The sequence below is a fragment of the Bombus affinis genome, unplaced genomic scaffold (genome assembly GCF_024516045.1).
Source record: "Bombus affinis isolate iyBomAffi1 unplaced genomic scaffold, iyBomAffi1.2 ctg00000064.1, whole genome shotgun sequence".
Lineage (NCBI taxonomy): Eukaryota > Metazoa > Arthropoda > Insecta > Hymenoptera > Apidae > Bombus > Bombus affinis.
Genome location: NW_026108821.1, coordinates 2169490 through 2188686, shown reverse-complemented (window position 1 = coordinate 2188686; position 19197 = coordinate 2169490). Strand labels below are relative to the sequence as shown.

Sequence of the window (19197 nt, the reverse complement as noted above, 5' to 3'; positions counted from 1 at the left end):
GTGGTTTCAAAGATGTATGATAGTATTTTAAGTTATTTTAAAAATAATTGTTTTTAGAATTACTTTAATTTTAATAAGTTTAATATTTATATTTTTAAGATTTTATGTCTTATTAGTTAATAAATTATTTATTTATGAATGAATAATTTATAATTTAAATTCAATAAAAATGAATTTAATTTTAATAATTAGATTCAAATTATTAATGTTTTTGTTTTTAGTTATATTAATTTGTTCAGTAATTTTATTATATAGGGTAAGTTATATAAATTTAAATAATAAATATTTAATTAAACGTTTTTATTATTTGATAATGTTATTTTTAATATCAATAATTTTTTTAATTTTAAGTCCTAATATATTAACTTTATTATTAGGATGAGATGGATTAGGTTTAATTTCTTATTGTTTAATTATTTATTATCAAAAGAATTTGGCTTTTAATTCAGGAATAATTACTGTGATTTTAAATCGTTTAGGGGATTCAAGATTATTAATAATTATTTCTTTTATAATAATTTTTGGTAGATGAAATTTAATTTTATATAATATAAATTTATTAATTTTATTAATATTTTTAATAATAGTATTTAGGAAAAGTGCGCAATTAATATTTATAATTTGATTGCCTGCTGCAATAATAGCTCCTACTCCTGTTTCTTCTTTAGTTCATTCATCAACATTAGTAACTGCTGGAATTTATTTATTAATTAATTATGATATATTGATTGATTTAAAATATAAGGAGTATATTTTAATAGTTTCAAGAATAACAATATTTATATCAGGTGTGATAGCAAATTTTGAAATAGATTTTAAAAAGATTATTGCTTTATCAACATTAAGTCAGTTAGGATTTATAATAAGAATTTTTTCTTTAGGAATAGTAAATTTAACATTTTTACATTTATTTATTCATGCTTTTTTTAAATCTATAATATTTATATGTGTAGGTAGTTATATTCATTATATAAGAGGAATTCAAAATTTTCGTTTTTATTTCGGAATATACTATGTATATCCAATAAAAGGTTTATTAATAATATTTTCATTATTTATATTGTGTGGATTTCCTTTTTTAGTTGGATATTTTTCTAAAGATTTAATTATTGAGTATTATTTTTTAAATATAATAAGAATTTTTAGATTATTAAATTTAATTATTGGTACAATTTTTACTGTATCATATTCTTTTCGTTTAATAAATATTTTAATAATAAATTATTTTATAATAAATTTAATTTATTTTGATGAAGATAGAATTATAATAACACATATAATATTTATTTTATTAATTGTATTATTTATTAGAAAATTTATTTATAATTTTTTTTTTTTTTTTATTGGAGTTAATTTGTTTTATATTTTTAAATATTTTGTTTTTAAAATAATATTATTAGGGATTTTATTTTCATTATTAATATTTAATATAAATTTTTTAAATAAATTTGTTATATTAATTAAAAGTTTTTTTATAATGGATTTTTTTTATAAATTTATTTTAAATTATTTATTTTATTGATTAGTTTTTTATGAGATTTATTTTGAAAAAGGAGTAATTGAAAAATTTACAGGAAAGATTATATATTTTTTTTGTAATTTATTTGAAATAAATTATATATTAAAAATTTTTTATATATTATTAATATATATTTATTTAATAGTATTAATTTTATTAAATTAATTAATTATATATATATATATAATAAATAAATTTAAAAATTTAAAAATAATTTAAAATAATAAATTTAAATAAATTTATTAATTTTTAAAAAAAAATAGTAAATGAATTTAATTAATATTTAAATAGCTTATATATTAGAGCATAATATTGAAAATATTAAGGAAATTATTAAATTTTTAAATATATATATATATATATATATATATATATATATATATATATATTATGAATAGAAATAATGATAATTTAATATCTAGATTAAAGTTAGAAGCTTTATTAATTTATTTCTATTTATAATTAATTATTTTTTTACTAATAATTTTATATTGAAAGTATAATGTTTTTATAAACTATATAAATTAAATTAGAATAATATAATTCAATAATTTTATTAACAATAAAATGCCTCTTTTTGGCTTTAATTTAAGATTATTTAATATATATATATATATATATATATATATAAGAAGTAATAATATTACTTTTAATTTCGACTTAAATATAGATTTTTAAAAAAATCCTTATATATATATATATATATATATATATATATATTTAATATATTCAATTTAAATAATTACAAAATCATTCTATAATTAATGAAAAAATTAATATTAAGAAAAAAAAAGTTATTATAATAAATATATATAAGTAATTTAGGGTTTTAATAAATGAAATTAAAGGTATTAATAAAATAATTTCAATATCGAAAATTATAAATGTTAATGAAATTAAATAAAATGGAAGTGAGAATGGTAAATTTATTTTTGTAATAGGGTTAAATCCACATTCATATGGAAGATTTTTTTCAAAATTAATTTTTTTAATTATTGATAAAAATTTATTTAAGAATAAAATAATTAAAATAATAATTAAATTTAATAAATAAAAAATTATAATATTAATTAAATATATTAAGTTATTTTAAATTTTTTAATTGGAAATTAATTGTAATAATTATACTATATATTTATTTAATTTATTAATAAAAATTAAATATAAGAGGATTTAATTTATTAAGATATAATAAAATATATAAATAAATAATCAAATTACATCTACAAAATGTCAATATCAAATTGAGAATTCAAAATTAATATGATGGATTGATGAAAAGTGATTTTTACATATTCGAATAAAAGAATATAATAACATTAAAGTTCCAATAAGAACATGAATTCCATGAAATCCTGTTGATAAATAAAAAATTGATCCAAAGATTCTATCATTAATACAAAAAAATGAATTATAATATTCAAATATTTGTATAAAATTAAAATAAAATCCTAAAATAATTGTAAATATTAAATTTAAAATACTTGATTTTGATTTATTATTTAATAGGTAATAATGTCTTAATGTAACAGTAAATCCTGATGTAATTAAAATAATAGAATTTAATAAAGGAATTTCAAATGGATTAAAAAATTTAATTATAGAAGGAGGTCAAGAAAAATTAATTTCGATTGAAGGAGAAATTGAATTATGAAAGAAAGTTCAAAAAAATGAAATAAAAAAAAATAATTCAGAAATAATAAATATAATTATTCTAAATTTTATTATTGAAATAATTAATAATGAATGTATTCCTTGAAATGTTCTTTCTCGAATAATATCTCGAAATCACATTAGAGAAACTAAAATTAATATAATTAAGTTTATAATTATTAATATTAAATTATTTGAATAAATTCATAAAATTGTTCTTAATATTAAGTTTATTAAATTTATAGATGAAATAAGAGGTCAAGGACTAATAGTTACTATATGAAATGGAAAATTTTTTTTCATTTAATTTGATTCTGAGAAATATAATGTTAATAAAATTGAAAATACATAAGCTTGAATTAAAGCTATAGAAATTTCTAAAGTTAATAATATATTTTGAATAATTAATGAAATTGGGGATAATAGAAAAAAATTTATTATAAAATTTCTTAATAAAATTAAAATTAAATGACCTGAAATTAAATTTGCCGATAATCGAATAGATAAGGTTCAAGGTCGAATTATTAATCTAATTAATTCAATAATTACTATAAAATTTATTAAAAATTTTGGTGAATTTAATGGAACTAAATGTCTTAAAGTTTTAATAGGAAAATTAATAATTGAATAGATTATAAATCTTATTCATAAAGATAAAGATATTGATAAATTAAATAATAGATGTCTAGTTGATGTAAAAATATAAGGAATTAATCTAAATAAATTTAATAATATAATATAGATTATAATTCTTAAAAATATAATAATATTTATAATATATTTATTTGATATAATTATTTTGTATTCATTGAATAGATATTTAATAAATAATTTAAAAATTATTATAATTCGTGATGGAATTAGTCAATATATATTAGGAAAAATAATAATTGGTATAAATATAAAAATTCAGTTTAATTGAAAATAATTATTAATTGATGGATCAAAAGTTTCAAATAAATTTATCATAATCATTTTCATTTTTTATAAATAATTTTTTTTTTTAAATTTTTAATTTTAAAATTTAATATTATAGAATTTAATAAAATTATAATTGAAATTAAACAAATTATGCATATTAAAAAAATAATTAATCAATTAATAGGTATTATTTGTGGAATTCATTAGAAGTAAATTTTAATTACTATAATTGATTTAAAAGATCAATTCTTAATTTCAGACATCTAATGGAAGAAAAATAATAAATTAAATTATTAATTTTAGAATGACAATCTAATGTTATAAATTAACTAATTTTTCATAATATTTTTTTTTTAATTCAATTTGAAAATAATTCATAAGAAGTTCTTTCTAATATAATTGGTATAAAACTATGATTTATTCCACAAATTTCTGAACATTGACCAAAATAAATTCCAGGACGAATACAAAATAAATTTAATTGATTAATTCGTCCAGGGATTGCGTCAACTTTAATTCCTAATGATGGAATAGTTCATGAGTGAATTACATCTATTGAAGATACAATTATTCGTATTGAAATTTTAAATGGAATAATTAATCGATTATCTGTTTCTAATAGCCGAAATTGATTTATAGATTCATAATTTAATATATATGAATCAAATTCATAATTATTAAATTCTGGATATTCATAGGATCAGTATCATTGGTGACCAATTGATTTAATTGAAAAATAAGGATTTATAATTTCATCAATATAATATAAAATTTTTAAAGATGGAAAACAGATAATTATTAAAATAATTATAGGTGTTAAAGTTCAAATAATCTCAATAGTATGATTTTTTAAAAGATTAAGATTTAAAAAATTATTTAATGAAAAATCTATAATAAAAAATATTGTTAAAGTAATAATTATTATTATTATTATTATAGTTAAATTATGAAATGAAATAAGATTATCAGAGTAAAAAGCATTTGAATCTTGAAATAAAAATATATTTCATGTAGAAATTATTAATAAATTAATTAGATTTATTTGAATTTTAAATTCAGTTCAAAATATATTGATTTATTAAAATATTAATATTAATAAAAGAAAAAAATTGTCTTTATAGTTGAATTTTAAGTTCAAAGCACTAATCTGCCATATTAATTGTAAATATTAAATTATTATTATTATTATTATTTAAATAAATTATTTATTGAAAATATTTTTAATTTTATTTTTTGAAATTAATGGAATTTCTAATAATGAGTGATCATAAGGTGGATAATTATTTAATCATTCAAGTGATGATTGATTAAATTTAAATAAAATTAATCGTTTAGAAATTAATCTTTCAAAAATAATAAAAATTAAAAGTAATAATCTATTTATTGAAATTATTGCTCCAATTGAAGAGATTAAATTTCAACAATAATATGAATCTGGATAATCTGAATATCGTCGAGGTATAGATATTAGCCCAAGAAAATGTTGAGGAAAAAATGTTATATTAACACCAATAAATATTATAACAAATTGAATTTTTAATCATTTTTGATTTATTATTAAACCTGTAATTATTGGGAATCAATGAATAATACTAGTAATAATAGCAAAGACTGCTCCTATAGATAATACATAATGAAAATGACCAACTACATAATATGTATCATGTAAAATAATATCAATTGAAGAATTAGAAAGTATTACTCCAGTTAATCCGCCAATTGTAAATATTAAAATAAATCCAATAGATCAAATAATTGTAATATTAAAATTTATTTTTGAACCATGATATGTAGCTAATCATCTGAAAACTTTAATTCCTGTAGGTACGGCAATAATTATTGTAGCGGATGTGAAATATGCACGTGTATCAACATCTAATCCAACAGTAAATATATGATGAGCTCAAACAATAAATCCTAAAAATCCAATTCCTAATATAGCATAAATTATTCTTAAATTTCCAAAGGTTTCTTTTTTACCTCTTTCATTTATAATAACTTGTGAAATTAATCCAAATCCAGGTAAAATTAAAATATACACTTCTGGGTGACCAAAAAATCAAAATAGGTGTTGATATAAAATTGGATCTCCTCCTCCTATAGGGTCAAAAAATGAGGTATTAAAATTTCGATCAAAAAGTAATATTGTAATTGCTCCAGCTAATACTGGTAGAGATAAAATTAATAAAATTACAGTAATACATACTGATCATGAGAATAAATTAATTTGATCATAATTTAATGAAAAATTTTTTATTAATAAAATAGTTACAATAAAATTTAATGATCCAATAATAGAAGAAATTCCTGATATATGCAATGAGAAGATTGCAATATCAATTGATGGTGAAGAATGAAATAAATAAGAAGATAAAGGGGGATAAATAGTTCATCCTGTTCCTACATTAGGTGTAAATAAATTTCTTAATAATAATATAAATAATGATGGGGGTAATAGTCAAAATCTAATATTATTTATTCGAGGAAAAGCTATATCTGGTGATCCTAATATTAATGGAATTAAGTAATTACCAAATCCTCCAATTATAAATGGTATAACTATAAAAAAAATTATTAAAAATGCATGTCTAGTTACTAAAGAATTATAAATTTGATCATTATTAATTCATATTCCTGGATGACTTAACTCTATTCGAACTAATAAACTTATTGATGAACCAATTATTCCTGATCATATAGCAAAAATAAAATATATTATTCAAATATTTTTATGGTTAGTTGATATTAATCATTTTTTTATTAAGATTTATTAATTTATTAATATTTTTAATTTTGAAGATTAATAGTTTAAAATTAACTTAAAATCTTTTTAAATTTAATATTTAGTATTATGTCTGAAAAAGAAATAAATTGTAAATTTATTAATGAAAATTGAAATTTTTCTAATACTAATTAGTATTTATTTTTAATCTATATATATATATATATATATATATATATATATATATATATATATATAATAATAATAATAAATCAAATAAATATTTAATATAGTTTAAAAAAAAAAATTTTAAATTGCAAATTTAAGGATTAAATTATTAAATTTATATTAAATTAAGTTAAATAATATAAAGGTAAATGAATAAGTTATTAAAATGAATAAAGAAATTTTTTTAATATTAATAAAATTAATATTAGATATTTTATTAAATTTAAATTTTAAAATTAAGAATTTAAATAGAATAAAATAATTTCAAAGTATTAATATTCTTGATAATATAAAAATAAAAATTAAATTATTTCTAAAATTTGTATTTAAAAAATAAATGAATTCTCATTTTATTATAAATGTTAAAAATAATGGAAATGAAGCATATATAAATAATATAAAAATTAATAAATAGTAAGAATTTAATGAAATATTATTAAAATTTAAATTTTTAATATTATAAAATTTTAAAATTAAAATTAAATTAAGAAATGAAGTTAAATAAATAATTATAAATAATAAAAATAAATTTTTATTTCTATAAATTATTAAAATAAATAATAAAGAATTAAAGATTGATGAGCATCCAAATAATTTTTTGATAGAAAAGTTTAAATTTGTGTATAATGAAATAAATAAACTATTTAAAAATAAAAAGGTGATTATAGTTGGTGAAAGATTAATAATTGAGGAAAAAAAATAAATAGGAATAAATTTTATAAATGTTGAAATAATAAAAATTTGTCTTCATGAGGATTTATTATAAATAAAAATTATTCAAAAACAAAATGGAAATATTCCAATCTTTCTAAATATAGAGATTATTAATATTAAATTAATATCAGGATTTTTAAAAGTAAATAGTTGAGTAAAATTAAATGAAATAATTATAATTGTTATTAAACTTGAAATTGATGAAATTATAAAATATAAAATTCTAACAATTTTGTTTGTTGATTTAATATTAATTAATCTAATTATAATAATAGTAGAAAATTCTATTGATAATCATTGAATATAAATTCTAGATGAATTTATTAATATAAAAAATAAGGTTATAATAGAAATTAAATAAATTAAGTTTAATTTATTCATTAAAATTAATATTTAAATTTTTTAAAAATAAATATTTTATATAAAAATTTATAATTTAATAATAGAATTAATTCTATTAGAATTCAAGTTCTTATTATATATTTATTCATGGGTATGGTATTAAATACATTATGTTTTATTTAATACAAGTAATAGTATAACTTTAAATATATACATTAATATCTTATCAAAATATCTCTTTTTCAGACATATTACTTATATATATATATATATATATATTTATGAATAAATAATTTAGATATATTATTATTATTATTAATTATTATTAAATGCAATTTAATTGTTATAAAATATTAACTAATATCCAATAAATTAAAATTTAATAAATTAATAATTTATAAAATATAAATAAAATTTAAATATTTTTTTGTATAATATATATATATATATATATATATATATATATATATATATTAGAAATTATATAAAAATTTATAAAATTTATCGATAGGGTATGAGCCTATAAGCTTAAATTAGCCTATTATATATATATATATATATATATAAAGTATAAATGTATAAAATGTAAATATTAAAAAAAAATTAATTAAATTTAATAATTGGAAATTTATATAAAAATTTAAAAAATTTATCGATAGGGTATGAGCCTATAAGCTTTAATTAGCTTATTATATAAATATTAATTTAATTAATATTTTTAAAAAAAAAGATTAACTTATATATATATATATATATAGTAAATTAAATAAATAAATGATTTTTTAATTTAATAAATAATGGAGGATTATTTATTGAAAAAATATAAAAATTATTGATTATATTTATATTTATAATTAAAATTTATTTTTAGATTATAAATTTAAATTAAAATTTTTATAAAAATATTAAGTTAATTTATTTAAATGAATTTTTTTTTTAATGAAATTGTTATATATAATTAATAAAATTTAATAAATTTAAAATTTTATATTAAATAAATTTTAATTTTTATTTAATTAAAGTATTTTAATATAAGATTTTAAATTTAAAAAATTAATTATATTTATATATATATATATAATAATATAAATTTTTAAATTTAATATGTAAGGGGAATTTATATAAAATTTAAAAATTTATTAATTAAAAATATTTAGAATTTAAAATTTATTATTAATTAATGAAATTTATTGAAAATAAATTTATTAAATTTAGTTTATTTAATAAATATTATTAATTTAATATATTTTTTAAATTCAATATATATATATATATATATATATATTATTATTATTATTATTATTATTTTTATTATTGTTATTTTAAGTTAATTTATTTAAATAGAAATTTTTATAAAAATGAAATTAATATATATATATATATATATATATATATATATAATTAAGAATTTTAAAAATTAAAATTTTTATAAAATATTATTAAATTAATTTATTTAAACAATTATTATTTTTTAGAAATGATATTATTATATACATTTTATTTTATTTAATAAATATTATTGTATTTATATATATATATATATATATATATATATTATTTAATAAATTATTATAATTTAATTTAGTTTTAAATAATTTATAAAATTTAAAATTTTATATTAAATAAATTTAATTTTTTTTAAGAATTTTTAAATTTAATATGTTAGGGGAATTTATATAAAATTTAAAAATTTATAAATTAAAAATATTTAAAATTTAAAATTTATTATTATTATTATTATTTTTAATAATGAAATTTATTGAATATAAATTTGTTAAATTTTAAAAAATTATTTTTATAAAAATGCATAAAATTAATTTATTTAAATAATTTATTTTTTTAAAAATAATATTATTATATATATTTTATTTTATTTAATAAATGTTATTGTATTTATAAATATATATATATATATATATATATATGTATATATATATATGTCGGATTAAAGTCAGGATTATGGGGATGGGCGTTTAATGAATTTTCGTTGGAATTAGCCATTGCCGTGATACAATGGAGAGTTTATTAGCACGGGCTTATTAACAAGATTACGCACTAGTGATGATGACCTTAGGTTCGAAACGAATCCGCGGTCACGGGATGGTAAACGTATGTTCTCGCACAGTTCAAGTCTAACTCTTTATTAACTAGAAGTGATGTATTCGCTGGTTGTAAGGTGGCACTGTCATTCGTCGATGAGATCGTACGAAAGAATGAATCTCCGTCTCGACGATGTCGTCGAGGAAAACTATATTGGGTGGGTCTAAGGATATGAGATCCTCGGATTCGTCAAAGAAAGCTTTCTTTCCAAAGGAGAGGGAAATTAGCGCTGTTGCTAATTGGTCGATCTCCATATCGGCGTTTTGAAAGAGATGCTGGCCGCCCTTGAGGGGAGGTTGTTGACGGGGGGCAACGCTCGTGGAGGATAGGTTTCTCCTATCTTCCCGTAGTTGCAACAAAGTCTATTTGACGGACTTCGCTCGACTAAATCTTAAGATCTATAGCGGGTCCTTACGTTAGCTAAACATACGCCACAAAGGCATGCCGACACCCGGCGATCATCTTACCCGAAGGACAAAATCTGCGTGTGGCGGGCCGCGGGATAGAAACTATTGAAGTATTTACTGCCACGTATCGCTACGACTATTTCTTTTAAGGAGAGGTATAGAGTTACTCTGTGCCTTTGTTAGATAAAACGTTCATCCCTTTGACCGCGGCTACGTTCGGCGACTGATTGTCGCCTCGAGCCCAAGCTCATGATCATAAATCTCGAACAATCGGAGCGGCATTCGTTTAATCCAAGTTACAGAGTTGCGGTATTCCCGCGAATCCAAGGAGGAGCTCCGGCGTTCTTTCATCTCCGACATATATATAAATATATATATTATTATTATTATTATTAATTAAAAATTTTAATTTAATTTATTATAATTTATAAAATTTTAAATTTTATATTAAATAAATTTGAATTTTATATAATTAATGAATTTTAATATGATTATAAATTTAATTATATATATATATATATATATATATATATTAGTATATATATATATATATATATATATATATATATATATATATATATATATATATATATATATATATGTCGGAGATGAAAGAACACTGGAACTCCTCCTTGGATTCGCGGGAATACCGTAACTCTGTAACTTAGCATAAACAAATGTTGCTCCGATTGTTCGAGATTTGTGATCATGAGCTTGGGCTCGGGGCGACAATCGGTCGCCCAACGTAGCCGCGGTCAAGGGATGAACGTTTATCTAACAAAGGCACAGAGTAACTCTATACCTCTCCTTGAAAGAAGTGACCGTAGTGACACATGGCAGTAAATATTTCAAAGGTTTCTGTTCCGTGGCTCGCCACACGCAGATCCTATCCTTCGAGTAAGATGATCTCCAGATGTCGATATACCTCCGCAGTATGTTTAGCTAACGTGAGGACCCGCAATAAATTTTAAGATTTCATCAAGACAAACAGTCCTTGTCGCAACTACGGGAAGATAGGAGAAGCCTATCTTCCACGAACGATGCCCCGTCAACAAACCCCCCCTTAAGGGCGGCCAGCATCTCTTTCAAAACGCCGATATGGAGATTGACCAATTAGCAACAGCGCTAATTTCCCTCACTTTTGGAACGAAAGCCTTCTTTGACGAATCCGAGGATCTCATATCCTTAGACCCACCCCATATAGTTTTCCTCGACGACATCGTCGAGACGGAGAGGCATTCCTTCGTGTGGACTCGTTGACGAGCGACAGTACTATCCTACGACCAGTGAACACCTCACGTTTAGTTAACAAAGAGTTAGACTTGAACTGCGCGATAACATACGTTTATCATCCCGTGACCGCGGATTCGTTCGAACCTAAGGTCATTATCACTAGTGCTACGAGTGCGTAATCTTGTTAATAAACTTGTGCTAATAAACTCTCCGTTGTATCGCAACAATGGCTAATTCTAATGAGAATCCATCAAACGCCCATCTCCTTAATCCTGATTCTAATCCGACATCAGAAGTGGGATACAAGGACCTGTTAGCAACGATGAAACAGCAAATGGATTTTATGCGTGACGTATTTCATACACTAACAAAGAAGGATGGGGTGGCACTTGAAAAATTTTCGCTACCACGTTTTAACCCCGGAAGCTTGGGCTCCGACCCAGCCGCATGGTGTGCGACTGTTGACGTGCTCATGGAAGAAAAACCTTTGCAAGGCAGTGCGCTACTTGGTGCCTTGAGTGCCGCTCTAGAAAGCTCGGCAGCACAGTGGCTTACACAGATACCTGCTACTCAAATTTCCTCTTGGCCAAAGTTTAAAGACCGTTTCCTTACACGCTTTGGTGGGAAAGAAACAGCTGCCACGACGCTATGGAAGATAAAAAATCAAACACGACTGGAGGGTGAAACCCTGGGAGATTACAGCAGCCGTTTACGTTCCTTCCTGATGGCGAGGTGGGAAAGGTGTACCAAGGACGAGATAGTCAACGCTACCGTGCTCCTTCATATGGGATCACAGGACCAGCGCGTCCTACGGATAGCACTCACAAACGATATCAAGACCGAGGACCAGCTCACAGGCGAAATGACAGTACTCTCCGATTCTGTGAAGAGGCCGGCGTCTTCAGTAAGCAACTCCTCCGCGGGTTCCGAAGCTAAACGGCATAAGCCTTCTGACTCCCGATACAAGTGCTACCACTGCGGTAGGCACGGACATAAAGCATCTGAGTGCCGTGAGAGGACAAGACTGGAGGCGGAGAAACGCAACCGAAAACCAGGGGAAAATCGGGCTCCCACGTCTTCGAAGGTGTCCTGCTACAGGTGTAACGAGGAGGGCCACATCGCGCCCAACTGCCCGACCTTACGTAGAGGAAACCCTGCTATGAAAGAGGAGCGACAGGTTAACTTCTGTGTGGTGGAGGCCCCGACCGGTAAATTAAGTCACCAGGGTGAGTCGTTCCTGTTTTGTTTTGATTCCGGAGCTGAATGCTCATTAATCAAAGAATCGGTAGCTTCAAAATTTTCCGGCAAGAGAACGACCGAGATAGTAGTAATGCGAGGAATCGGGAACACTTGCGTTAAGAGTACGACCCAAATTCTGTCCGCCGTATGTATCAGCGGTCTCACGCTGGAGGTAAATTTTCACGTCCTTGCCGACAATTACTTAAAACACGATATTATTATTGGGTGCGAAATTTTAAGCCAAGGCTTCGACGTACACATGACGCGCAATAGCCTCGATATCTGTAAGTCGAAAACGGTTAATGTCTGTAATAATATCGCCGAACCTGCGATCGATCTCAATGACGTAGACACCGAGGTACTCGGCGACGATAAAGACCGATTGATTTCCATTCTCGACAGATTCAAAAACTCGTTCATCACTGGCTTTCCACGTACCCGCGTAAATACGGGTCAATTAGAAATACGGTTGATCGACCCCAACATCACCGTCCAAAGAAGCCCCTATAGACTTAGCGAGGAAGAGCGGAGAATCGTACGAGCGCGAATCAGCGAACTACTCAGAGCCAACATTATAAGACCTAGCAATTCGCCGTTCGCGAGCCCCATGCTACTCGTGAAGAAAAAGGACGGTTCGGATAGATTATGCGTAGATTTTCGAGCGTTAAATAAGAATACGGTCGCGGACCGGTACCCCCTACCCCTTATCGCGGACCAAATCGCGAGGTTACAAACGGCGAAATACTTCATTAGCCTGGACATGGCCAGCGGGTTCCACCAAATTCCTATACACCCCAATTCGGCGGAATACACGGCGTTCGTTACACCCGACGGGCAGTACGAGTACGTAACGATGCCGTTCGGATTGAAAAATGCACCGTCCGTCTTTCAGAGGGCCATTTTCAATGCCCTGGGCGACCTTGCGTATTCCTACGTCGTTGTCTATTTGGATGACGTCCTAATTATTGCCGACTCAATAGACCAAGCCTTAGAGAGGTTGGACATCGTGTTAAGTACCCTCGTAAACGCCGGGTTTTCGTTTAACTTTTCTAAGTGCTCTTTCCTGAAGACATCGATACTCTATTTGGGATTCGTAATCCAGAACGGAGAAGTCCGTCCCAACCCGGGTAAAGTATATGCCTTAAGCTCCCTACCTGCGCCGACGACCGTCACACAGCTCAGGCAGTTCATAGGGCTAGCCTCGTACTTTCGGAAGTTCATCCCTAAATTTTCGCAATTGTTAAAACCCTTATACGCGCTTACGTCCGGCAGTAAAAATATAACATGGACGGACAGGCACGAGAAAATAAGACAAGAGGTAATCTCCGTTCTGACCGACGCACCGGTGTTAATGTTATTTGACCCCAATTACCCAATAGAATTACATACCGATGCTAGCTCCGAAGGATTTGGGGCTATTTTGATGCACAAGGTGGAAGGTAAAAATCGAGTAGTGGAATACTATAGTAAAAGAACCAGCCTCACGGAATCCAGATATCACTCTTATGAACTCGAAACATTAGCTGTTGTAAACGCCATAAAACATTTCCGCCACTACCTGCACGGACGGGAATTTCTTGTCGTCACGGACTGCAATTCATTAAGAGCGTCTAAGAGCAAAGTACATTTGAATGACAGGGTACACAGGTGGTGGGCTTACTTGCAAACGTTTACCTTCGACATTGTGTATCGGGAGGGCAAGCGAATGGCCCACGTAGATTTCTTTTCGCGAAATCCCACAGGCGTTGACCCTATTAGATTCGACAAAATCGAAGAGAAAATGGTTAATCTGGCCGAAATTTCGGGAGACTGGCTACTAGCCGAACAACGTCGTGACCCCCAAATTTCGGGAATCGTCGAAAAGTTGCAAAATGATGAGCTCGCGGAAGACATCGCGAATACTTACGAATTACGGTCCGGTACTCTCTACCGGAAAATTCAAAGAAGAGGCAGGACTCTCAGTTTACCTATTGTTCCAAGAGGGTTTAGGTGGTCCGTTATTAACCATGTGCATCAGTCAATTATGCACTTGGGTTGGGATAAGACGCTCGAGAAACTGTACGAGTATTACTGGTTCGAAGGAATGGCGAAGTACGTTCGCAAGTTCGTAGAGAACTGCCATGCTTGTAGAGTTTCGAAGGCTAGTTCAGGTAAGATACAAGCCGAACTGCATCCCATACCCAAGGCCAGCATACCTTGGCACACGGTCCACATGGATATAACGGGCAAGCTGAGTGGTAAAAGCGATTCGAAGGAGTACGTCATTGTGTTGATCGACGCCTTCACTAAATTCGTATACCTGCATCATACTCGTAGGATAGATTCTTCTAACACCATTAAAGCGCTTAAATCCGCTATATTTTTATTCGGGAGTCCCTGTCGGATAATAGCGGACCAGGGAAGGTGTTTTACGGGTAAAGAATTTCGCGAGTTCTGCGAAAGCAAACGAATTAAAGTTCACTTGATAGCGACCGGTGCCAGTAGGGCTAACGGACAAGTAGAACGTGTTATGGGCACGTTGAAAAACATGTTCACGACAGTAGAGACGACCGGGCGGCCGTGGCAAGACGCGATTGGGGAAATGCAGCTAGCGTTGAACTGCACCGTCAACCGCGTGACTAATTCGAGCCCCTTACAACTACTAATCGGTAGATCGGCGAGACCGTATGACCTGTTGCTACCTGACAATATTGAAGAAAAAGAAGTCGATATCTCCGATGTAAGGCAGCAGGCCGTACAGAACATAGAAAGTAACGCCCAATACGACAAAGAAAGATTTGATAGGAACAAAGCTAAAGTGGTTAGGTTTAACCTCGGCGACTTCGTACTACGCAAGAACGAGGAAAGAAACCAAACCAAGCTAGAGCCGAAATTCAAGGGTCCATTTGTAATAACCGAGATTTTGGAAGGAGATAGATATATTCTAAAAACGCTAGACGGTAAACGATCGTATAAAGACAGTCACGACAGATTAAGAAAAATGCCGGACAGTCGCGTTCCCGCTGAGTTGGACGTCGGTAGTGACGGCAATAACAGTGACCACGACGACATGAGTACCTCGATCTCGGAAGATCCTCAGCACAAAGACCGTAGCACCTCACGGAGTACGTCATGAAGCTCGGTAAAGGGGCAAGTGATGTGTTCACGCGCACCATGAGCTATAGAGTTATGAAGCTTGGTAAAGGGGCAAGTGATGTGTTCACGCGCACCATGAGCTATAGAGTTATGAAGCTTGGTAAAGGGGCAAGTGATGTGTTCACGCGCACCATGAGCTATAGTGTTATGAAGCTCGACTAAGGGGCAAGTGATGTGTTCACGCGCACCATGAGCTATAGTGTTACGAAGTTTGGTGCGGTCGTGCGATCTAGAAAAACGAGATCCATTGGGGTGCGAAATCGAGACTGGTCCATTTCGCCGTTATGACCCGACTGATAACCCACAGGATGCAACTAGCAATACTAACTTCCAATACTAATTACAACGTTACTAATTCATGTTCTCTTCTATTCCTTTTGTTGTCTAACATCCGAACAAAATTTTGTTGTTACACTGGACCCCCAGTTTATTTAGACGTTAAGTTAAATTGTAAACAATGTTAATTGTACCGAGACTAACGCTAAGAAAACTCAATATTGTAGCTGCACCCGAGGACGTGTGATAGTCAGAATGGCCGTGTCGGAGATGAAAGAACACTGGAACTCCTCCTTGGATTCGCGGGAATACCGTAACTCTGTAACTTAGCATAAACAAATGTTGCTCCGATTGTTCGAGATTTGTGATCATGAGCTTGGGCTCGGGGCGACAATCGGTCGCCCAACGTAGCCGCGGTCAAGGGATGAACGTTTATCTAACAAAGGCACAGAGTAACTCTATACCTCTCCTTGAAAGAAGTGACCGTAGTGACACATGGCAGTAAATATTTCAAAGGTTTCTGTTCCGTGGCTCGCCACACGCAGATCCTATCCTTCGAGTAAGATGATCTCCAGATGTCGATATACCTCCGCAGTATGTTTAGCTAACGTGAGGACCCGCAATAAATTTTAAGATTTCATCAAGACAAACAGTCCTTGTCGCAACTACGGGAAGATAGGAGAAGCCTATCTTCCACGAACGATGCCCCGTCAACAAACCCCCCCTTAAGGGCGGCCAGCATCTCTTTCAAAACGCCGATATGGAGATTGACCAATTAGCAACAGCGCTAATTTCCCTCACTTTTGGAACGAAAGCCTTCTTTGACGAATCCGAGGATCTCATATCCTTAGACCCACCCCATATAGTTTTCCTCGACGACATCGTCGAGACGGAGAGGCATTCCTTCGTGTGGACTCGTTGACGAGCGACAGTACTATCCTACGACCAGTGAACACCTCACGTTTAGTTAACAAAGAGTTAGACTTGAACTGCGCGATAACATACGTTTATCATCCCGTGACCGCGGATTCGTTCGAACCTAAGGTCATTATCACTAGTGCTACGAGTGCGTAATCTTGTTAATAAACTTGTGCTAATAAACTCTCCGTTGTATCGCAACAATGGCTAATTCTAATGAGAATCCATCAAACGCCCATCTCCTTAATCCTGATTCTAATCCGACATATATATATATAATAATAATAATAATAATAATAATAAATTGAATTTTTAAATTTAATATGTAAGGGGAATTTATATAAAATTTAAAAATTTATTATTATTATTATTGTTATTAAATTATTAATTAATTAGATAATTAATAAAATTTATTGAATATAAATTTATTAGATTAAATTTAATTAATAAATATTGTTTTAAAAAAATTAAAATTTTTATAAAAATGTTAAAAAATTAATTTATTTAAACAATTTATTTTTTTTTCTAAAAATAATATTATTATATATATTTTATTTTATATAATAAATATTATTGTATTTTAATATATATATATATATATATAAATAAATAAATAAATAAATAAATTTATTCATATATATATATATATATATATATATATATATTATTATTATTATTATTATTATTATTATTTAAATTATTTTAATTTAATTTATATAATTTATTAAATTTTAAATTTATATTAAAAATTTCAATATTTATATTTATAAATTTCCATTTTTTTTTTTTTTTTTTTAAAAAAAAATGGAAATTTAATAATATATAATTTAAAAAGTAAATATTATATATATATATATATATATATATTATGTTATATTAGAAATGTTTAAATTTATAAAAAATAAATTATTTAGAAAATATAAAATAAAATAATTTTTGTAAAAAGTAACTTATTTTTTAAAAAAATGAGATATTTTTTAAAAAAAATTGGTTATTTTATATATAAGTATATATTAATATATAATTATTAATTATGAATATAATTAAATAATTATTTTAATATAAATATTTATTTAATATAAAAATTTATATATATAAATAAATATTTTAAAATTTAAACTAAATAATTACATAATATAATTATTTATTAATATATAAATATATATATATATATATAATTATTTATTAATTATTAAATATATAATTATTTTATAATATATCTTGAGAAACATTAATATCTAATTATTTTTATATTTATAAAATATATATTATATTATATATATATATATATATATATATATATATATATATATATATTAATAAAATTAAAATTATAAAAAATTTTTAAATTAAATAAATTATATTTAATTAAATTTATTATATTTTATATATTATTAAATTTCCATTTTTTTTTATTATATAAAGAAAAAAAAATGGAAATTTAATAATATATATATAAATAAATATTTTTAAATTTATATGAAAAATATTAAATAAAATATATGATTAAATTTTTGAAAATTTAATTTTAAAAATAATAATAATAATAAGTTATTTAAGATTAATAAAGTTAATTTTATTATTTAAATTATAAAAATAAAATTAATAAAAATAATATATACAATGAAATATATATAATAATATTAAAAGAAAAAAAATAATTATTTTTAAAAAGAAAAAAGAATTATTAATAATGATTTATTAAATTAATTATTATTCTTATTAATAATATAAATATAAGATTTAATATTTAAAAAAAATAGTATAAAATTAGATAATTATAAAAAATT

General features: G+C 25.6%; 1 protein-coding gene and 2 pseudogenes across 1 annotated transcript; 1 reads left to right on the top strand and 2 right to left on the bottom strand.

Annotated features, from left to right (window-relative positions):
• Positions 1–625: 625 nt before the first annotated feature.
• On the top strand, positions 626–1536 carry LOC126926940 (NADH-ubiquinone oxidoreductase chain 5-like; the record flags this gene model as incomplete). The annotated part of the gene is made up of 1 exon (XM_050743255.1): positions 626–1536. A coding segment is annotated over one exon (897 nt), but the record flags the coding sequence as incomplete, so codon positions are not given.
• A 1154-nt stretch (positions 1537–2690) lies between these two features.
• LOC126926932 (ATP synthase subunit a-like) lies at positions 2691–4287 on the bottom strand (annotated as a pseudogene).
• Positions 4288–4364: 77 nt separating this feature from the next.
• LOC126926944 (cytochrome c oxidase subunit 2-like) lies at positions 4365–5105 on the bottom strand (annotated as a pseudogene).
• Positions 5106–19197: the final 14092 nt, after the last annotated feature.